This window comes from Ursus americanus, chromosome 30 (assembly GCF_024610735.1).
Source record: "Ursus americanus isolate L20-20 chromosome 30, mUrsAme1.1.p, whole genome shotgun sequence".
Lineage (NCBI taxonomy): Eukaryota > Metazoa > Chordata > Mammalia > Carnivora > Ursidae > Ursus > Ursus americanus.
The window spans coordinates 26,356,170-26,380,426 of record NC_142156.1 but is presented as its reverse complement, the minus strand read 5'-3'; the positions used below and the strand labels follow the sequence as shown (position 1 = coordinate 26,380,426).

Here is a 24,257-nt window from a genome sequence, read left to right as displayed (position 1 = left end):
GCCCTGAGCCGAAGGCAGACGCTTAACCACTGTGCCACCCAGGCGCCCCGGACTTAATAAATTTAAATGCATACATATGAAATCATAGAAAAATCTGTCTCAGCGTTTTTCTCTTCTTCTGTAATGTCTATGTCACTGAATGAAAGAATGATTCTGAAATCAACTTAATGAGTAAATTGCCACAGTACCATCCTTGGTGTCCCCGATCGGGTACACGCGGTGATCCAGGCAGAAACAGACTCTCTTCTGTGTCAGCCTGGGAGGGGCCGGCATGACTCTGAGGGGCTCCTCAAATTCAGCCTCCTCCTCCACACAAATTCCTGGGAAATGCATAGAAAGAGAGAGCAGTGTTGGCATCTTGTTGTCAGATGCTTGCTTGCTTCCTTCCTTCCTTCCTCCCTCCCTCTTCCTTCCTTCCTCCTTCCTTCCTTCCTTCCTTCCCTCCCACCCACCTTCCTTCCTTCCTCCCTCCCTCCCACCCACCCTCCTTCCTTCCTTCTTTCCTTCCTTCCCTCCCTCCTTCCTTCCTTCCTTCCTTCCTTCCTTCCTTCCTTCCTTCCCCAATTCCACTCTCTATTCTCAGGTCTCTTCATCCTCTCTAGACACTGTAGGGTTAGGGGACAGTCTCCTGTCTCCTCTTAGGGAGTTCCCTCCATACATACACAGAGCCTTGAGAACCCACCCCAGGACTATCTCTGAAGATCTTCAGACAGTCCATTCCTCAGCTGTGAAATGTTCATCCCACCTACTCGATGGCATGGTCCCTTCTCATGCACTCGCAGGCATCATCCAGACAGATGGGGAAGCCCTCCACATCAACCCATGAAAATACCACAAGATATTCCAGTCTCTCTCCTTCTATAAAGCTCTGGATTTAGACTGTTCGCACTTGCTTTCAGATTTTGTCATCTACACTGAGAAGAGTTGACCTGGAATTCCTTTCTCTATCATGGGTTGCTGGGATGGCATCAAGATCCTCCCAATCCACCGACAGCAGTGTGCTGTATTCCCTGCGTGTGTTCTCTGGATGAGTGTGGACAAAATTGACATTCAGAAACAGTCCAGTTTTCTGAATTTAGAATTTCTGAATTTAAGGAAGCCAGCTTCATTGAAAAATCAAAATTAACTAATACGGAAAACCTAGAATTTTCATCTAAAACTGTGGACAAATTGGAGTGTGGAAATGAAAACAGAAATTTAAAAAAAGAAACAAATTTCTCTAAAAGTGAGGCAGCCAACGTGAGAGAAGAGAATTCAGAAAATCAGTACGAACATACCTTTAGAACAACAGTTCAGATTTCCCATCGTGGGAAGCTTCACACCTGCTAGCCAAAGTGCACAGGCTCGGCTCACAGAGTGACAGTTGAAATGGAAAGAGAGGTGTGCATCATAATCAGGTTGCCATGGCGATGGCTCATGCTAGAACTTTCAGAGCCCAAGGCAGCTCTGCACACTGTCGGTTGATGGAGGGAAGTGGGTCAGGGTTCGGTAGATGGGTGATGGGTATGAAAGAGGACACTTGTTGATATCAGCACTAAATGTTGTATGTAAGTGATGAATGACCAAATTCTACTCCAGAAACCAATACTGTACTGTATGTTAACTTAAAAAAAAAATAAAAGGATACCCCTGTCAGGGACACATAGGTGACTTAAATTTTCATTTTACATCTGCTATACTATAAAACTTTTATTAGTAAAACACTGTTTAAAAAAGTCTGAATTCGGTCAGTTTCGGTAGGAGAAGGAAGGGAAGAATGAAGGGGGAATGAACCATGAGAGACTATGGACTCTGGGAAACAAACTGAGGGCTTCAGAGGGGAGGGGGGGGGGGTCGGGGACTACGATAGGCAGGTGATGGGTAATAAGGAGGGCACGTATTGCATGGTGCACTGGGTGTTATATGCAAGTAATGAATCATGGAACATTACATCAAAAACTATGGATGAGAAGGGGAGGAGTTAAGATGGCGGAGGAGTAGGGGACCCCTTTTTCAGCTGGTCCCCTGAGTCGAGCTGGATAGGTACCAGACCATCCTGAAAATCCACGGAATCAGCCTGAGACACAGGAAGATACATCTGGATCTCTACAAATGAACATCTCCAGCACTGAGTATTGAGGTACGAAGCAGGGAGCCATGAATCCGAGCACAGATATTGGAAGATAAACGGAAGGGGGAAGAGCCGCCACGCTTGGGCACTGGGAAGCGGTAGCCACCTGCACTGCAACTGGGCAGACTAGAGAGCAGACTGAGACTGTGAGCCTGGGAATGCGTGTGCAGCCAGACTGAAAACCGGAGCTCCGGAGCGCATGCGAACCCTACTGAAACAGGGAGCTCAGGAGTGCGCGGGGGCGCCAGACGGCTGGCGGTGTTAGAAAGACAAAGGACAGAGACGTGCCAGCCCTGGAAGTGAGGGCTGGGATGCCGGCTGTGGGGCACACAACCCAGGACGCTGCAGGGTTTTTAACAGCACCAACAGAAACAGAGGTAAAGTGGCCAGAAGAGCACTGTGGAGAGGGACTGTGATCTCTCTGTTCTGAGACAGAGGCAAGGATTCGGCCACTGCTGCTCTGACTCTCAGAAGAGGCACAGAAAACCGCCAGGGAAAGCCGCCAGAGAACAAAAGCCTGGAAATACCAGCTCACATTGTGCCCATCCCCATCCCCCCTCACAGGGGACAGGGAGTCTCTACCCAAACAGGGTTGCCTGAGTATCAGCGTGGCAGGCCCCTCCCCAAGAAGGCAGGCTGAAAAATCAAGAAGCCCACATCCCTAAGGTCCCTATAAAACAAGAGCACACTGCCTGAGTCCTGGTCAATAATTTGGGCTCTGGGCAACCCTGCAACCTCCCCTCATGAGCATGACGAGTAGGAAATCCCCCCCGGCAAAGAAAAGATAATGAGTCTGTGCCCTCTGCCACAGAACTGATGGATATGGATATAACCAAATTATCAGAAATGGAGTTCAGAGTAACAGTGGTCAAGATGATGTGTAGGCTTGAAAAAAATATTAACGAAAATATTAACGAGAATGTAGAATCTCTAAGGGCGGAAATGAGAGTGAATCTGGCAGAAATTAAAAATGCTATGAATCATATGCAGTCAAAACCAGATGCTCTGGCAGCCAGGGTAAATGAGGCAGAAGAACGAATTAGTGAATTGGAGGATGGGATGGTAGAAGAGAAAGTTAAAACGAAACTTGGCTCAAAAAAATCCATGTCAAGAATCAAGGTTACGGGAGATTACTGACTCAATGAAACGTTCCAATGTCAGAATCATCAGCATCTCCAAGGGGGTGGAGAAAGAGAGAGGTCTAGAAGAGATATTTGAACAAATTGTAGCTGAGAACATCCCTAATCTGGCAAAGGAAACAAGCATTCGTGTCCAAGAGGCAGAGAGGACCCCTCCCAAGGTAAGTGACCACAGACCTATACCATGTCATGTCATAGTGCAATATGCAAATATTAGATCCAAGGATACGGTATTGAAAGCGGCCAGGGCAAAGAAATTTCTCACATACAAAGGCAAAAGTATCAGGATTACGTCAGACCTGTCTACACAGACCTGGAATGAGAGAAAGGGTTGGGGGGGCATTTTTAAAGCTCTTTCAGAGAAAAACATGCAGCCAAGGATCCTTTATCCAGTAAGGCTGTCATTCAGAATTGATGGACAGATAAGGACCTTCCAGAATCGCCAGACACTGACCAATTTCGTAACCACGAAACTAGCCCTACAGGAGATATTAAGGGGGGTTCTATAAAAGTAAAAAGGCCCCAAGAGTGATACAGAACAGAACGTTACAATCTATAGAAACAAAGACTTTACAGGCAACATGACATCATTAAAATAATATCTCTCAATAATTACTCCCAATGTGAATGGCCTAAATGCTCCCATAAAATGCCACAGGGTTGCGGATTGGATAAAAAGACATGACCCATCCATTTGCTGTCTCAAGAGACTCATTTTGAACCTAGAGATACATCCAAACTGAAAGTAAAGGGATGGAAAACCATTTTTCATGCCAATGGGCCTCAAAAGAAAGCTGGGGTAGCAATTCTCATTTCAGACAGACTGGATTTTAAACTGAAGACTGCAGTTAGAGATACAGAAGGACACTATATTATTCTTAAAGGATGTATCCAACACGTGGATATGACAATTATAAATATCTACGCCCCCAACAGGGGAGCAGCTAGATACACAAGCCAACTCTTAATCAGAATAAAGAGACATATAGATAAAAATACGTTAATAGTAGAGGACCTTAACACTCCACTATCAGCAACAGGTAGATCACCTAAGCAGAAAATCAACAAGGAAACAAGAGCTTTGAATGACATACTAGACCAGATGGACCTCATAGATATATACAGAACACTACACCCCAGAACAACAGAATACTCATTCTTTTCGAATGCACGTGGAACGTTCTCCAGAATAGACCATATACTGGGTCACAAAACAGGTCTCAACCGATACCAAAAGTCTGACACTATTCCCTGCATATTCTGAGACCACAATGCTTTGAAACTGGAACTCAATCACAAGGAAAAAGTTGGAAGAAACTCGAATACTTGGAAACTAAGAACCATCCTGCTCAAGAATGATTCAATAAACCAGGAAATCAAAAATCAATTTAAACAATGTATGGAGACCAATGAGAATGAAAACACAACGGTCCAAAACCTATGGGACACTGCAAAGGCAGTCCTGAGGGGAAAATACATAGCCATCCACGCCTCACTCAAAAGAATAGAAAAATCCAAAATGCAGTTTTTATATTCTCACCTCAAGAAGCTGGAACAGCAACAGAAGAACAGGCCTAACCCTCGCACAAGAAAGCAGCTGGTCAAGATTAGAGCAGAGATCAATGAATCAGAAACCAGGAGCCCAGTAGAGCAGATCAATAGAACTAGAAGCTGGTTCTTTGAAAGAATAAATAAGATCGATAAGCCACTGGCAAGACTTATCCAAAAGAATAGAGAAAGGACCCAAATTAATAAAATTATGAATGAAAAGGGAGAGGCCACAACCAACACCAATGAAATAGGAAGGATCATTAGAAACTTTTATCAACAGCTTTATGCCAATAAATTAAACAACCTGGCAGAAATGGATGCCTTCCTGGAAACCTATAAACTACCAAGACTGAAACTGGAAGAAATTGATTTCTTAAACAGAAGACCAATTAATTACAAAGAGATTGAAGCAGTGATCAAAAACCTCCCGAAAAACAAGACTCCAGGGCCTGATGGATTCCCCAGGGAATTCTACCAAACATTCAAAGAAGAAATAATACCTATTCTCCTGAAGCTGTTTCAAAAAATAGAAAGAGAAGGAAAACTATCAAACTCATTCTATGAGGCCAATATTACCTTGATCCCCAAACCAGGCAAAGACCCCATCAAAAAGGAGAATTACAGACTGATATTCCTGATTAATATGGACGCCAAAATACTCAACAAGATCCTAGCCAATAGGATCCAACAGTACATTAAAAGTTTTATCCATCATGACCAAGTGGGATTCATCCCTGGGATGCAAGGGTGGTTCAACATTCGCAAATCTATCAGTGTGATAGATTATATCAACAAGAAAGGAGTCAAGAACCATATGATCCTCTCAATAGATGCAGAAAAAGCATTTGACAAAATACAGCATCCTTTCCTGATTAAAACAATTCAGAGTGTAGGGATAGAGGGCACACTCCTCAATTTCATAAAAACCATCTACAAAAAGCCTACAGCAAATATCATTCTCAATGGGGAAAAGCTGGAAGCCTTTCCCTTAAGATCAGGAACACGACAAGGATGCCCACTCTCGCCACTATTATTCAACATAGTACTAGAAGTCCTTGCAACAGCCATCAGACGACAAAAAGGGATAAAAGGTATCCAAATCAGCAAAGAAGAAGTCAAACTGTCTCTCTTCACAGATGACATGATACTCTATATATGGAAAACCCAAAAGAATTCACCCCCAAACTACTAGAAGTTATAGAGCAATTCAGTAATGTGGTGGGATACAAAATCAATGTTCAGAAACCGGTTGCATTTCTATACACGAACAGTGAGACTGAAGAAAGAGAAATTAGGGAATCCATTCCATTTACAATAGCACCAAAAATCATACGTTATCTCGGAATTAACTTAACCAGAGAAGTAAAGGATGTATATTCTAGAAACTACAAATCACTCTTGAAAGACATTGAAGAAGACACAAAAAGATGGAAAAATCATGCTCATGGATCGGAAGAACTAACATAGTTAAAATGTCTATGCTATCCAGAGCCATCTACACTTTCAATGCCATCCTGATCAAAATACCAATGACTTTTTTCAAAGAACTGGAACAAATAGTCCTCAAATTTGTGCGGAACCAGAAAAGGCCCCGAGTTGCCAAGGAATTGTTGAAAAGGAAAAATAAAGCTGGGGGCATCACGTTGCCAGATTTCAAGCTATACTACGAAGCTGTGATCACCAAGACAGCATGGTACTGGCACAAAAACAGACACATAGACCAATGGAACAGAATAGAGAACCCAGAAACAGACCCTCGGCTCTTTGGGCAACTAATGTCTGACAAAGCAGGAAAAAAACATCCAGTGGAAAAAAGACAGTCTCTTCAATAAATGGTGCTGGGAAAATTGGACAGCTACATGCAAAAGAATGAAAATTGACCACTCTCTCACACCATATACAATGATAAACGCCAAATGGATGAAAGACCTTGATGTGAGACAGGAATCCATCAAAATCCTAGAGGAGAACATAGGCAGCAACCTCTACGACATTGGCCACAGCAACTTTTTTCATGACACATCTCCAAAGGCAAGAGATACAAAAGAAAAAATGAAATTGTGGGACTTCATGAAAATAAAAAGCTTCTGCACAGCCAAGGAAACAGTCAAAAAAAACTAAGAGGCAGCCCACGGAATGGGAGAAGATATTTGCAAATGACATTACAGGTAAAAGACTGGTATCCAAGATCTACAAAGAACTTCTCAAACTCAATACACGAGAAACAAATAAATCAAAAAATGGGCAGAAGACATGAACAGACACTTTTCCAATGAAGACACACAAATGGCTAACAGACACATGAAAAAATGTTCAAAATCATTAGCCATCAGGGAAATTCAAATCAAAACCACACTGAGATACCACCTTACACCAGTGAGAATGGCAAAAATTGACAAGGCAGGAAACAACAAATGTTGGAGAGGATGTGGAGAAAGGGGATCCCTTTTACACTATTGGTGGGAATGCAAATTGGTACAGCCACTCTGGAAAACAGTGTGGAGGTCCCTTAAAAAGTTAAAAATTGAGCTACCCTATGATCCAGCAATTGCACTACTGGGTATTTACCCCAAAGATACAGAGGTAGTGAAGAGAAGGGCCATATGCACCCCAATGCTCATAGCAGCATTGTCCACAATAGCTAAATCGTGGAAGAAGCCGAGATGCCCTTCAACAGATGACTGGATTAAGAAGATGTGGTCCATATATACAATGGAATATTACTCAGCTATCAAAAAGAACGATTTCTCAACATTTGCTGCAACATGGATGGGACTGGAGGAGATAATGCTATGCGAAATAAGTCAAGCAGAGAAAGACAATTATCATATGGTTTCACTCATTTATGGAACATAATAAGTAGGAAGATCGGTAGGAGAAGAATAGGCAGAAGAAAGGGGGGGGGTAAACAGAAGGGGGATTGAACCAGGAGAGACTATGGACTCTGGGAAACAAACTGAGGGCTTTAGAGGGGAGGGGGTGGGGGAATGGGATAGGCTGGTGATGGGTATTAAGGAGGCCACATATTGCATGGTGCACTGGGTGTTATACGCAAGTAATGAATCCTGGAACTTTACGTCAAAAACTAGGGATGTACTGTATGGTGACTAATATAATAAAAAAAAATATTATTATAAAAGAATAAAGTATATTAGAAGGTATGGTCCTATCCAGATCAATTATGTACCTCTCCCATTTGTTCAGTCTTCTTTTACATCCTTTGGTGACATTTTAAATTTTCTCCATGAAAATCTTGATTATTTCTTGTTTAGTTACTTCTAGATATTTTAGTCTTTGTTGTCACTGTGATTTATTTCTTTCTGTTTTGTTTTTTATTTTATTTTTTAGAAGATTTTATTTATTTATTTGATAAAGAGAGACAGAGATAAAAAAGAGCGAGAGAGAGCACGAATGGATGGGAGAGGGAGAGGCAGGCTCCCCACTGAGCAGGGAGCCGGACACAGGGCTGGATCCCAGGACCCCGGGATCAAAACCTGAGATGATGGCAGATGCTTAACCAACTGAGCCACCCAGGTGCCCCTAGTCTGTTTTTTAAATGGCTAATGACAGTGGATAAGAATGTTCCTGTGTTTTTCTTTGTTGATTATCAGATTATTCTCTGCAATTTTTAAAGTACAAATTCTCTGCCTTTGTAATAGAATCAACCTGTTCGTTGTTCTTGCTCTTGTTGTTGTTGTTGTTACTGTTTGCTTTGGCCAGAACCTGAATCACAACATTGAATAAAATGAGCGATAATGAGAAAAAAAACCAACAACTATGGATGTACTGTATGGTGACTAACATGACATAATAAAAAATTATTATTAAAGAAAAAGACAGATGGGGCGCCTGGGTGGCACAGCAGTTAAGCATCTGCCTTCGGCTCAGGGCGTGATCCCGGGGTTCTGGGATCGAGCCCCACATCAGGCTCCTCCGCTGGGAGCCTGCTTCTTCCTCTCCCACTCCCCCTGCTTGTGTTCCCTCTCTCGCTGGCTGTCTATCTCTGTCAAATAAATAAATAAAATCTTTAAAAATAAATAAAAAATAAATAAATAATTTTTAAAAAGACAGAAATAACAAACCTTACCTAGGATGTGAAGGAAAGGGATCCCTGGCGCACTGTTGCTGGGTACCTAAGTAGGTGCACACGCTGTGGAAAACAGTATGCAGGCTCCGCAAACAAAAGAAAAATTAAAAAGAGAACTACCCCACCATACAGTAACTTCTCTTCTTAGCTTTTAGCCAAAGAAAATGAAAATACCTATTTGAAATATATTTAGACCTGCGTTTTCATTGCAACAGTATTGTTTAGTAATATAACATATAAAGCATAATATTTAAATAAACAACATATACAACATCTATAATGCAAAGTATAATACAAGACTGTATATACATAACGTAACATAGAGGAGCCAAGAGAGAAGGATAACCTACAAGTCCACGTCCGTGGAGAAATGGTTCCATAACGAAGATTTGTTGTGCCCTTGCCACCGCAAGTGCCCTCCCCGACTCCACTGCCCTGGCTGCTCTTGACACCCGGACACTCACCGACCTCTCCCTCCCCCCCATCCTCACCACCAATGCTGCCCACCATGCCAACCCACTTGATGTCACTGGTGCATGGAAGGGCCTGCGCTGCTGCCTCCACGGCCCTTGAGGTCACTGATGCACCACCACCGCCAGAAACGCCAGGGACCTCACTGCCAGCGTCCTGGCTGCTAGAAATGCCAGGGACCTCATCACCAGAGCTGTGGCTGCCACCGCCGCAGAACTCCCTGCCCACACCACCACTCCCATAGACAGGATGCCACTCCCGCCCTTACCGCTGAGGTTGCCCCGGAACACACCATTTTCGCCCATGCCAGGGCTGCCATTGAGGCTGCATCCATCCACTCCACTGCCCTGGCAGAACTAACAACCCTGACCTCTGATGTCGTCCACACGGCCTACGCCACCCACAACATTGCCGCCCCTGATGTCACTGACACACCGCTGCCAGCAATGCCAGGGACCTCACCACCATCGCCACCACGCCGCCCTTGCCACCGCAGAACTCACCGCCCTCGCCACGCTGCGTTCCCCAACCTCACCACCCTTTCCAACGCAGCCCATCTCCCTGCCACCCGAGCCGCAGCCCTTGCTGCTGTGGCCACCGCTGAACATTCCACCCATGCCCTCTTCCATCTTCGCCTACGACCATACCACTGCTGCCCTCGCCACCCGGTGACAACTCATATCCCTCGCCCTCACCGCCGCCTGGGACTCAGAGCCCTAACCAAGCACGCCATCCTCTTCCCCGCCAGGAAACCCACGACTTCACGGCCCTTGACCTCACTGCGTACCTACAATGCACGCGCCGCTGCCACCGGGGCCCCTGACCTCACTGACGCGCCGCCACCGCCGGCAACACCACGGACATCCACACCCGCGACACCATCACCACCCTCACTGCCACTCGCATCGCAGCCCATGCCGCCTGGGAACTCACCATCGCCCTTGCTGCCACTGCCTCCACCGCCGCCGCCTCCAGCGCTGAAGCCGAATCTGTTGACGCCGCCCTGGCCTCCAGTGATGCTGCCTTCAATGCCAGAGTCCGGGCACCACTGACGTCAGAGGGAGGCGCCGCCGACGCTGGGGCTGCCTCCAGCACCGAGGCGTCCTCAGTCAACGCCCCTCCAGGAACACCGCCACTGGCGCCGCCTCCAGCACGGCCTGCACGGCCTCCAACGCCTCCAGCAACGCCGCTGCTCCCGCTGACTCCCTTGAGGCCGAGGACGCCTTCAGCGCCACCGCTGCTGACTTCATCAACGCTGCTGAAGCCTCCAGCGCCGCCATCTGCATCCACGCCGGAGTCCCTGCCGCACTAAAGTGAGGAGGGCCGTCCAGCGCGCGGGGCTTCCACGGGTGCCCTTCGGCCTCCTGCGCACCGGGCCCCGCCTCCAGAAGGAGCGCGGTCCCAGAAGCCTTTGGCAGGGGCGCCGCATGCATGACTGCTCCTGCCGCCTCCAGTGAGGCGGGCGCTGCCTGCAAGAAAGGCACTGCTGCGGACACCACCTCCAGCAAGGGGACTGCTGCCGCCGTCTCTGGCAGGGGTGCCGCTTCCGTGGACGCCCGCCGCCTCCTCCAGCTTGAGGCCCCGGGAGCGGCGGGCGCCGCCTGCGTCGTCTCTTGCAGGCCTGCAGTGCGCCGGTCGCGCTGGTGGTGCCTCCAGCAGGGCGCCGCGTCTGTGCACGTCCCTGCTTCCTTCACTGCTGCCGGTACCGCCTCCAGCAAGTCATCGCCGCCTCCTCGAAGGGCGCTGCTTCTGTGTGGGCTTCGGCCACCTCCAGCTCGGTGGGTGCCGCCTCCTGGAAGGGCACCGATGCCGGCGCCTCCGGTTGAGGCGCGGCTTCCGTGAACCCCGTGCGGCCTTCACCGCGCCTGGTGCTGCCTCCAACAAGGGCGCCACCGCCAGTGCTTCCCGCAGGGGCGCCGCTTCCCGTGGTCGCCCTTGCGGCCTCCAGCGCAGCGGGCCCCGCTTTCAAGGGTCACCCTTGCGGCCTCCAGCCTGGCGGGCGTTGCTTTTGTTGGAAGGTTGGATAGGCAAGTATTAACGAACATATTTTTTCAGACACTCCTCTTTACAAATTCTTTCTCCCCTTTCACATTCAGAGAAATTGGAGTGACGACAGAAGGAAACAAAACATTATGCAGTGTATAGAATAAATGATGGGTGGATGGATGAATGGATGATTTAATCTGGTTGTTTAAAATTATACACAAGTATTATGAATTCTTTCTTAAATGACTCAATTCTGTATATCTCCATTCAAAATACATAATATATAAAGACATATTTTCCATAATTTATTTATAACTATATATATGTAGATATATTTCATTCATATTAATGGCTTTCCATTATATACCATGTCAAATTTGAAGAGAAATTAAAATAAGATGGTTTTAACTCCTTATATAAATTATAAAGAAAATAATGATAATTTATATTAATATAAAAAAGCAGAACTGTATCTTGGAATTTAAAAATATCTTAAATATACATATTTGTAGTTTATGATTATTTACATTTTTTAAGCTATTGAGGGTGAATGGTTTAAGCAATAACCTTATTATATATTTTACCAGAATGTCACAGTATTGGATTAGACCGAGCACATTTCCTCTGAAATACAATAAATACTGAACAGTACTTTGCAAAATGAATAAATGGGCAAGTGCATGCTAACTCTACCTTTAGACAGTATTTTAGGCTAGTCCTCCAAGATAAATTAGATGAACTGCTTACAAGTGTATCATCAAGTAATCATATAAATGGGCTAGTGATTCATGCCTTTTAAACTGCATGGATAACTGCTAATTGAATCAGATATCAAACATGCAGTGAATGTTATGATAGATGAGCTAACCAGTTTGACATACAAACAATTAAACCAACAGCCACGTCATAACTATGTAATTATCTGTGTTCATAGCTATGTATTTATATGGTTTACAAAATGTTCACATCTATTATACCACTCTTTACAATTAGGAACCCAAAGTTAAGCAATTACGACTTGGGCTATTTCAGATACATAAGAATTAGCAGAATCAGAATTAGGAATTTAGGTTTGTGTCTTTAAATCTAATGCCCTTTTTACTACACGATAAATGATTAAATATAGTTATAGACATAGATAATAAAACCACACACGCATAAATATACAAACAGATATATATCAATATACTTACAGACACTATGATGATACTAAATTTGCCATATTTAAAATCATAATAATAAAAATTTTAAGTAAGTGTCAACACTACTATTTTCTACATTTTGCTTTTTACCTACGAAGTAATCTGGGTGGTCTGCTCTGAGAAATTTCCTAAGTTTTGGGTTGTCGGAATATAGTGCTAACAGCAAAGAGGAAACGACAAGTACAAGGAAAGTTAGAAAAAAAGTCATACTCTGCTTACAATGAAGGAAAATAGAAGAAACTGTGACAGCTGATCTCACACATTTTAAGAACATTCATGTGAAGAAAAGGAATTTGTTCTGTTACGGGATTGTGGCATCGAAATAAACAGACTTCGTGGAATACCATCGTTTTTGCCCGAGGAAAGGTTCATCTAGAGTTTCCGACATGGACGTGCTCCGGCCATGTAAGCAGATGCTGACGCCCTAAGGAAAGTTGAGTCTTCATTCCTGCACTCACGCTTGATGCACGTGCCGGCGCTGTACTTCGTTCTCTGTAGAGATTTGGACCAAGTGGGAAGATTTGATTTCTCAGATGAATTAATTTCCTAGGACAGCCTGTTCCCTGAAAATCTGAGAAGTCGTGTTGCAGACAGTGAGTTCGGAATGCGGAAGACTTGTCAGGGGTTACAGCTGTGAACGTTAAAGGGAGGAAACGTGATTCAGTTGGGGGAGTTACTAGACCAGGATGCTGCTCCGGCAGTGTCTACCAGCTCAGTGAGAAGCCCTGGAGCAAAGACTGCCCTTTTTAGAAGTATCTCATGTTGGACAAAAATGACTATGTCCCTGAATGACTTTCTCACGCCTTCTCCGGAAGTGGCACCGTCACCTTCTTTAGCTCTTCTGCTGGATCTGTCCTGAAAAAAGCATGATGTTGGCTAGAGAGCTGAAGCAAACCCTGAAGGAGCTAGCAGTGAGCTGGCAGCGATCAGCTAGCCATTTTCTTCTGAGTTGGACGGATTTCCTCTCTTGAAGGGGTCCTGAGAGCATATCTGTATCCCTGCCACACCCTACCCTAACCTGCTTCTATGAAAACCTACTTTGCAGAAACTAGCAGTTACACAGGATAAAAAACTTGGAGTCATTACTCTCTCTTCTCTTTAATAACCCCTGTGTGATCTATCAGTCTTGTTGCTTCTCCTTTCAGACACTGTCCACGTCCCTGACTCCATACCTGCTGCCCCAGTTCAACCCATCATAATCTTTTTTCTTGGATTACTGTGATAGTTTCCTCACTAGTCTTACTGATTTTAAGCTTGCCTCTGTAGTCTATTCTCTGCACAGTATATTATATCTCCTTTGTGTTCTCAAATCTTGCTGTCCATATCCTTGGGTCCTATCATATCTTTCATTTACTCAGACTCTCCAGTGATTACCCTTCTTACTCTTGAGAAGAAAACCACATTATCTAGTCCTCTCATTGTTATTATTAATCTTTATTCTGACCTCTAATTCTCTACTTACTCTGTTCCAACCTTAGTATTCCTTAAATATGCTAGGCACCTTTTAGCCTCAGGGCCTTGAACTTGCTATTCCCACTCCTTTCATACATATTCAGGTCTTTGATAAAGTGTCATCTTTTCAGAAAGACTTTCCCTGACAACTCTATTAAAAGTGCAATTCAAACCATAACTCCAGGTTGAAAGATGGCACTGCCATTTCTCCATCTATTATTTTTTTTCATAACACTTAACAACAAGTGTCAATTACTGTATCTCCAGGACCTAGACAGATTTTGGCATTTGTTATGTTTTCGAATGAGTATTTGTCGAATGTGCGAACTCTCAAAAACTATCATTTTCCTACCTTCACTCCGTGATGGTAATAGGAACTGTGTATTTGCACATTTTGTGTGGTTATCAGTGAGAGACTCGGTTGGGCCTGATCCAAAAATAACCAGAAGATTATTAGGAACAAGACAACAACATAAAAAGAGATCCATGATGGGGCGCCTGGGTAGCTCAGTCAGTTGAACCTCTGACTCTCAATTTCAGCTCAGGTCATGATCTCAGGGTTGTAAGATGGAGCCCGACATCAGGCTCTGCCCTGGGTGTGGAGCCTACTTGGAATTCTTTCTCTCCCGGTCCCCCTGCTCTTCCCCCTTTCCCCCTCGCTCACACAGGCACTCACTCTCTCTCTCTCTCTCTCAAACATAAATAAGCAAGTAAATAACAAAAGAGATCCATGACATAAGAAATGTAATGCCAAGTAACGTTAAATGCTTACTCTGTGACTGGCACATGCAAATTATGAATAATTAATTATTTAATTTGTCCTTAAATAGGTATTAATATCATCTGGTCTACTGATAGAAACAGGTTTAGAGAAGTAAAGTACTTAACCAAGTCTCTGTTTATATGGAGAAGTAAAGATTATCTTCCCCATCCCTTTATCATTTCTACTGCATTCTGAGAATTAAGTACAATAACCATTTGTCAGGAATCATGCAATAACTTCCTAAATTTCACCAAAAAAATTCTGCATTTCCTAGTCTTTTATGGACCTCCCTCAAATGCACATTATTTTTTTTATCCCAACCTTGATTTAAATATATAACTCAGTCTTTAGCATAGATTTGTAACTCTGTAAACTCAGATTTTTCACAAAGTAGCATTTACTCATTCATTGACAGTTCTGCCTATCCATCCACAATTGATTCAGTCACGCATCCGTTCACTTATTAGATTTTTCTTTAACTGTGCAATCTCCTGATGGTTTATTTGAAGATCACAAAGACAAAGTTTATACCTTCATGGGAATTAAATATATATAAGCATTTTGTATAAGCTAAGTGACACCGGTATTAAAAATAAGATTTTCTGTCAGTGGGTGCAGACATCATGAGGCTCTAATTTAGTTTAGAGATTAAAGCATTCACATAAACCCCACATACACCAAGATGAAATAACAACATCTTAAGAATGTGGTCTTGATGGAGCCAAGGGAAGAATAGCTCAGGACTGTTCCAACCCAAAGGAATTGCCAAAGTCAAAAAATGGGGGCATATGTGAAGAAATGAATTATGCTTAGCTGAGCTTTCTAAGCTAAGTGTATCTTATCTTGAGAGAAATTGGAATCCGTGAAAGTATTTTATTTATTTATTTATTTTTAAAAGATTTTATTTATTTATTTGACACGGAGACAGCCAGTGAGAGAGAGACAAGCAGGGGGAGTGGGAGAGGAAGAAGCAGGCTCCCAGCAGAGGAGCCTGATGTGGGGCTCGATCCCATAACGCCAGGATCACGCCCTGAGCCGAAGGCAGACGCTTAACCGCTGTGCCACCCAGGCGCCCCCCGTGAAAGTATTTTAACTGAAAGACTGAAGTTGCCAGAACTGTATAATTGAGGAATTACTCTTACAATAATAGGGAAAAAGGATTGAAAGCGAGCATCTGCTGATACCTGGTTTCCCATGCCCTAATAGTTGAATGAAACTATTTTCACTAAATTTAACAATGACTACCTGTTGCTAAATATTGTTTATATATGTCTTATACCTTCATCTTGTTTGACGTCCCATTATCACTTAGTACTTACATAGTAATAGAAAGTAAGCAGCAGGACAGAAAGGTTAAAAACTCAGATGAGATACAGAATGAAAAATAGAAAAGACCCTAAATGGGGCATACTGGGATAGACTCAGAACCCAATTAGCAAGACTTATCTTTAATGCAAGTAGGAATGTGAGTGTCATGGGGGAAAACAGCTTGAAAAATGTAGACTTGATTTGAATTTGGTCATTTTGGAGAATGGCATTGGAAGTTGATTACTGAACCATATGTAGATAAACCTAATGGGATTACTGGGCCATAAATTATACGGACACAAATCTTGGCTTTCATGCCTTTGTCTCCTATAGATCTCAGCTAACAGGTGCAAGAACCAAGTCCTGACCCTTGGAGTCCATACCCTATTCTGGTTTTGACAGGCGCAAAGGAGGGAAGAAAAGGTAAGAGTTTGGGATGCGGGCAGCAGGGTGACTGAATTTGGGCCCCGACTTCTAGTAAAGTGAAGAGAGGTTAATTAGAGTTAAATGAATAATTATTAAATAAGTGTTGTTCTGAGTTGCCATGTACAATGAAGTAAAGGTGATATTTCGTCAATTATGTAAGTTTCAAATTTTTCTCTGAAAGCAAGGTTACTTAAATAAATTGCTGGACTTGTCCGGACCAAACATGTGCTTAACCCATGTTATTCCAGAATTTTTCAGGCCTCATAAGCTGCATTTAAGTTGTTTTTGTTGAGCTACCAGAATGTTAAAAAAAAAAAAAGTGTTCCAATATCTCTAGTTTTAGAGCTTCACCGCAACTATTGGTTTATAAGAACCTTTTTAATCTATAAATGAAAATTGCTTAACCTTTAATGGCATTTGAATATAAATCAAAAGAAAACAAGCATATATGTACAACATGAGATATAAAGGCAAACTATAAAGATAAGGTATTTTCAATAATTAAAAATCATTATTCGTAGAGCTTATATTCTTGTGAGATTTTCAGATCCACATAAAGTATCTTTAAGCATGTCATTTTTTTTTAAAGATTTTATTTATTTATTCGACAGAGATAGAGACAGCCAGCGAGAGAGGGAACACAAGCAGGGGGAGTGGGAGAGGAAGAAGCAGGCTCCCAGCGGAGGAGCCTGATGTGGGGCTCGATCCCAGAACGCCGGGATCATGCCCTGAGCCGAAGGCAGACGCTTAACCGCTGTGTCACCCAGGCGCCCCTAAGCATGTCATTTTTAAAGAATTTTGGTATAAACTAAGAAATAATGCAAATGTAGCTAAGCTGTTCCTTAAGCAAATATAACCAATTCTTAGAGTGTGCTCTCAAAGATTTTAAGGTCTTTTAATGACAAAGAAGTGAGAAATTCAAATATCATAACTGCTTCGTTGTAAGTTTGCCTCCATGTTATAAATTTGTCTTCTCCACCCACTCCAAACTTCACACCTCATTTCACACAACCCTATATACTTGGAAGAGCATTCTGATTAATGTTTACTCTTTTCCCTCTGTCTGAAATCATTTTTTTTTCTCTTTCTTAAGCCCATCTGTTTTGTGGCAAACCCACCTGCTTCAATTGCTCCTTTGTCTTTTTCATTTTTCTTAGCACCGTCTATGGTTGCTGATAAAACCTCTCTTCGTGAGAATTGCGAACTCATTGAGTTAGAATTTGAATGTGCTTGACCTGTTTTCTTTCCTACACATTTCTGTATGAAAGCTAGGTACTGGGGCACCTGGGTAGCGCAGTGGTTAAGCATCTGCCTTCGGCTCAGGGCGTGATCCCAGCGTTCTGGGTTCAAGCCCCACATCAGGCTCCTCCACCAGGAGCCTGCTTCTTCCTCTCCCACTCCCCCTGCTTGTGTTCCCTCTCTCTCTGGCTGTCTCTCTCTGTCAAATAAATAAATAAAATCTTAAAAAAAAAAAAGGAAGCCAGGTACTCATAAATAATATTAGGAGTAATAATATAATTAAAAATACTAAACAAAAGATTTATCCTCTCAAATCAGTAAAGATGCATAAAATTCTGAGATGTACATTTCTGATTTATAGTTAAGTGCTGAAAAATATTTGAAGACATAGCACTGAAATATATTAAGTACTGCTTTTATATAGCTCACTAAAGGATAGGATAAAATTTCCACTTTCCTATAACAACAACTTTAAAAGTATTTGAGAGTATAATTTCAAAAATCATATTTACGGTGTATGTTGCTGACATATATTTTATGCTATAAATGCCAGAGTATTGAATTACAGTATTTCCACCTTGTTTAATGCATGCTTTTTCTGTTAAAATTATGAAACATTGATCATTTTGAAGACTGTCCTTTTTTTTCTCTCAACATCATAGATAGGTTTGTTTTTTCTAAGATTTTATTTATTAGAGAGAGAAAGAGAGAGAGCGCAGGGGGAGGGGCAGAGGGGAAAGGAGAGGGAGAGAATCTCAAGCAAACTCTGTGCTGAGATCATGACCTGAGCCAAAACCAAGAGTCAGATACTTAACTGACTGAGCCACCCAGGCGCCCCTCTCAACATCATTTATACATTATTTTTTCCATAAAAAGCCAAAACAAAAAAAGGTTTGACGAGTACAGCTTCAACTTTTCAAAGACTAAGTCAGAATGTTTTTATTCGGAAGTACAGCTGGATTCATATATGACATAAATTTGCATAATAACTAAGCAAAGGCAAAACAGGGTTTATAAACCACTTTTTTGTTTGTTAAATAAATAAATAAATAAATAAATAAATAAATAAAAATTTCCCTCAACATCATTTATAAAAATTTTAATAAAATTTTTAAAAAGTAGTTCTACCTCAGGGGCGCCTGGGTGGCACAGCGGTTAAGCGTCTGCCTTCAGCTCAGGGCGTGATCCCGGCGTTATGGGATCGAGCCCCACATCAGGCTCCTCCACCATGAGCCTGCTTCTTCCTCTCCCACTCCCCCTGCTTGTGTTCCCTCTCTTGCTGGCTGTCTCTATCTCTGTCGAATAAATAAATAAAATCTTTTAAAAAAAAAAAGTAGTTCTACCTTCCTGAACACATAAACACACCACACCCACATTCTATTGAATACCAAAAAGAACGGTGTCCTAGGTTTTATTTTTAAGATATTAGTAAAATTACCAGGGCCATTGATTGTTGAGACCTACCACTTTAGAAGACTGACGGTTCTCAATAATGACTTTGTGATTGATTATAGGGTTGCAGTTCCATTTAAGAGTGATTGTCATACTGTCTTGTCAGTTTGTGTTTCTTATATAGTAGAAGTCTCGTGGATCCTCTGCAATTTCTGTCTCTTAACCGTCTGGAGAAATATGGTTTTGGTTTTGTTTTGTTATTCCCATACAACTGTGTTCTCAGCGTGACCAGATAGAAAACACGTATTAATGCACAAGAAACATCACATATAGGGCGCCTGGGTGGCACAGCGGTTAAGCGTCTGCTTCGGCTCAGGGCGTGATCCCAGCCATCTGGGATCGAGCCCCACATCAGGCTCTTCTGCTATGAGCCTGTTTCTTTCTCTTCCACTCCCCCTGCTGTGTTCCCTCTCTCGCTGGCTGTCTCTCTCTCTGTCGAATAAATAAAAAAAAAAAAAGAAAGAAAGAAACATCACATATAGATAACTTCACATCTTTTTCATAGCAGCCTGTCAAAAGGGAGACTTGATGACAAGATCCATTCCACACAGATGTTATTTTTTCTATCCCCTGTGTTCAAATGGACTTTCGGGCTTCTATGACGGCGTTTATTCTATTTGTGTATTAGGGCTCTATGTGCATTGATCCCCATTTTAAAGTATATTTAAAGAACTTGCAGGTAAGGGATAATTTTATTTTTCATCTTTGCATATGCTGTAATACCGAACAAAAACTTTTTGCGCATCAATGCATATTTATTGAAGTAACTACTTAAGAATACATTAAGCATTCAGTTTTTTTTTAAACCTACCATGTGGATTTAAGAATTTAATTGTATTATATTTTATATTAAAGTGTTTTTTTCATATAGCAGTTGTAATAGTATGTATGGAACCTGTTGTTGTAACTCATTGCCTGGGTTCAAATGTTAGAATTCTTCAGTATAAGTGTGTTCTTTGAAGACAGGAAACTACTATTCACCTAGAATGTGAACAACAGGAAAATTGCAATGGCCATGTATTTTACTTAAGGTTCTGTGAGCCATTTGAAGTAGAAGCATACCAATAGAATGAATAGACCTGTAGTGAACACAGCCAAGAATCAAAGAAAAACAGGGGCGCCGGGGTGGCGCAGTCCGATTAAGTGATCGACTCTTAATTTCAGCTCAGGCTTTGATCTCTGGGTCCTGAACTCAAGCCCTGCGTTGTGCTCCGCACTGGGCCCGGAGCCTACTTAAAAACAAAACGAAACATAAATATGAAACTAAAAATACCAAAGGACATAGGACCACAGAATTAGAGGAGCAAATTTACATAAGATTATGCATATAGTTCTCACTTAATAAATTGTCAACATCACAAACAGAATTCACTGGGAAAATGTAAATGACCAAAACTGAGCCAAGAAATAGACAACCTCAGGCGGCCAAACAGCAGAGAAGACATCGAAAATGTCGTCAAAATACTACGTCTAAGAAACGTGGCAGGCCTAGCCATAAAGGCGAATGCTTTTTGTATATTCCAAGAAGAGATCCGTTGAGGATGTAATATAAACTCTTCCATAGGAAAAGATGGCATGCTTGCTGGCTTATCGTATGAAACAACATAACCCTGGCAGAAAAACCTGTTAAAATGTGGGAGGAAAAAAAATATACATTGATATTTGTGCAAATATAATACAAATACAGCTATAAATAGAGATTCGGAATGAAATATTAGTGCATCTCTTCAAGGATTCAGTATGGATAAGCCATCGTGGGTGGATAGACAAAAGGCATTTGGTTAAAATTAGCATTCGCTCGCAATCCAAACTCTTAGTAAACTAAGAATAAGACATTCATCCTCAACTTGATGAGGAGCGTGTCCTGGAAACTGGCACACGGCATCACACTTCAGCGCTGTCACGTATTCCCATTCGCCAGAAATAAGAAGTGAGGTCCGGTAACACCGTGGTTAGAGCAGTATTCAGGGTTGCTCTATCCAATGCAAGGAAATGCGAGACATGCATTTGAGACCAAATTGTTATTGTGTGCTGATTATATAACTGGCTAACAGAATCAACAACGAATACTTTCAAACAATCAGAATTTTATCATATATTTATTTTTTTTAAGAAAATACATTTTTATTAGATTCTTTTTCTTATAAGTTTTCTTTTTTTTGGTGTATTTTTTTATAATAATATTTTTTATTATATTGTGTTAGTCACCATACAGTACATCCCTGGTTTTTGATGTAAAGTTCCATGATTCATTAGTTGCGTATAACACCCAGTGCACCATGCAATACGTGCCCTCCTTACTACCCACCACCAGTCTATCCCATTCCCCCACCTCCCTCCCCTCTGAAGCCCTCAGTTTGTTTCCCAGAGTCCATAGTCTCTCATGTTTCACTCCTCCTTCTGATTACTCCCACTTTCTTTATCCCTTTCTTCTCCTACCGATCTTCCTACTTCTTATGTTCCATAGATGAGAGAAACCATATGATAATTGTCTTTCTCTGCTTGACTTATTTCACTTAGCATTATCTCCTCCAGTGCCATCCATGTTGCAGCAAATGTTGAGAACTCGTTCTTTCTGATAGCTGAGTAATATTCCATTGTATATATGGACCACATCTTCTTTTTTTTTTTTTAAGATTTTATTTATTTATTTGACAGAGATAGAGACTGCCAGCGAGAGAGGGAACACAAGCAGGGGGAGTGGGAGAGGAAGAAGCAGGCTCATATCAGAAGCCTGATGTGGGGCTCGATCTCATAATGCCAGGATCACGCCCTGAGCCAAAGGCAGACGCTTAACTGCTGTGCCACCCAGGCGCCCCATGGACCACATCTTCTTAATCCAGTCATCTGTTGAAGGGCATCTCGGCTCCTTCCACGATTTAGCTATTGTGGACACTGCTGCTATGAACATTGGGGTGCATATGGCTCTTCTCTTCACTACGTCTGTATCTTTGGGGTAGATACCCAGTAGTGCAATGGCTGGATCATAGGGTAGCTCAATTTTTAACTTTTTAAGGGACCTCCACACTGTTTTCCAGAGTGGCTGTACCAACTTGCATTCCCACCAACAATGTAGGAGGGATCCCCTTTCTCCACATCCTCTCCAACGATTGTTGTTTCCTGCCTTGTCTATTTTTGCCATTCTAACTGGCGTAAGGTGGTATCTTAGTGTGGTTTTGATTTGAATTTACCTGGTGGCTAATGATTTTGAACATTTTTTCATGTGTCTGTTAGCCATTTGTATGTCTTCATTGGAAAAGTGTCTGTTCATATCTTCTGCCCATTTTATGATTTATTTATTTGTTTCTTGTGTATTGAGTTTGAGAAGTTCTTTGTAGATCTTGGATACCAGTTTTTTATCTGTAGTGTCATTTGCAAATATATTCTCCCTCTTTTCCCTTGTTTTGATGTACATGTATGGGGACTCCATAGGCAAAACAAAACAAAACAAAACAAAAAACCCAAAACAAAACCCACTGAGGCTCTTTCACCAAATTTACTACCATATGGTATGTGTGATATTTCAGTTTCTGCAAAGTTGGGTTAAACTTGACCCATCTTCAAACACAGAAGAGAATTTAGCTTCAAAATTATTTCACCTGTCACGGAGAAGTTTAAACAGGTCACGCCGGTTGCTATTATTTTGTCAGTAGCGTGCTCTCTTGGGTAGAATGGGCCTTTCAGTGGGTTGTAGGATGTCATTCTGAATTCTGCAAGTCTGGTGGCTGCTGCTCCCCTAAGAGGCATTAGCGGGACCCTCAGAGTTCACCTCCCAAGCTGACAGCCGTGCCCCTGTTGTCGATCTCTGCTAACACCACCCTTTTTGCTCAGACCACAGAACTATGGCAGCAAACAAGACTTTGGGGTGTGGTTGCACAAATACATTTTGCACTGAGCCTGTGTTTGCCTACAGTTGGCTCTGAGGGAGCCTCTTACCCTTAGGGACTGAGTTAACTCTTAGAGAATCTCTAAACCCTGTGATGCGAAGGAGCCCTGAGCCATGTTACAGTTCAAGCCTGAGGCACCAAAGAAGGTCCAACCTGTAGCTTCTAGGCCAGCCTAGAGAATGACCTGAACTTAGTTGCAATGACAACAGCATAGGAAATAAAATTCATGAAGGTATTTGTGAGAGCAACACAAATTGAATTGGAAAATATAATTATAGGGGCGCCTGGGTGGCTCAGTCAGTTAAGCGTCCCACTCTTGGTATTGGCTCAGATCATGATCTTGTGGGATCGGGCCCTGAGTTGGGCTCACGCTCAGTGGGGAGTCTGCTTGAGATTCTTTCCCTCTATGCCCCCCCGCCCTGCGTGCTCACTCTATTGCTCGCTCGCTCCTTCTCTCTCTCTCTAAAATAAATAAATAAATCTTTTAAAATTTTTAAAAAATTTAAAAATTAAAAAGAAGAAAAAAAACACATGTAATTGTAATCATTGCTGAATTAACCATGAGCATATCCACCAAGCAACTGAGGGATGATTTCAGAACCATTGGTAGTTTTCCTGCTATGCTCAGTCTTTTCTTCAAACACTCCTTCTAATAAACATATCCTATGGTATCCTAGAAAAAGGGGCTTGAAACTTTCTTGGGATGAACGATGTTCACACATGTGAAATATTTGTTTCAATGCCCATAATAGAACAATACAGTTAAGTTTGGGGAATGAATTAGAAAGAGGGCAAAACTTCAAAATAAATTTTAAAATTTCATGAAATCAGCCCATGGCAATTTGTGTCTGCGTTTTAAAATAGAGATAATTTACTGTGCTACTGAAAATAGCCTATGAAATTATAAGGGGATAACAAAAATTAAAAGATCAAGGGGGAAATGTTGCTATTCCTGGAGAAGAAAGCTGAAAAGGAATGCTGTTTAAAAAAAAAAAAAAAAAAATTGTCAGGGGCAAGGTCATGCTCGATAGCTATGGTACTAGCGCCACCCACTGTTCTAAGTATAAATTGCAGCTATGCCAGAGCCTATTCGTTCTGAATTTTCAGAATTCTTTTAAAACCTGCCCTTTCATGGCAGAAACAGGTGTGTTTTTGTTTTTGTTGTTTTGTATAATAATTTTTTA

The 24,257-nt window shown here is 42.2% G+C and overlaps 1 protein-coding gene across 1 annotated transcript in view; it reads left to right on the top strand.

The window, feature by feature from the left end:
• Positions 1–10,789: 10,789 nt before the first annotated feature.
• Positions 10,790–24,257, top strand: part of LOC148107470 (small G protein signaling modulator 1-like) — an 82,465-nt gene continuing 68,997 nt past the window's right edge. The window contains 1 exon segment of the mRNA XM_087857174.1: positions 10,790–11,136. Coding sequence (XP_087713300.1) covers positions 10,790–11,136 — 347 coding nt within the window.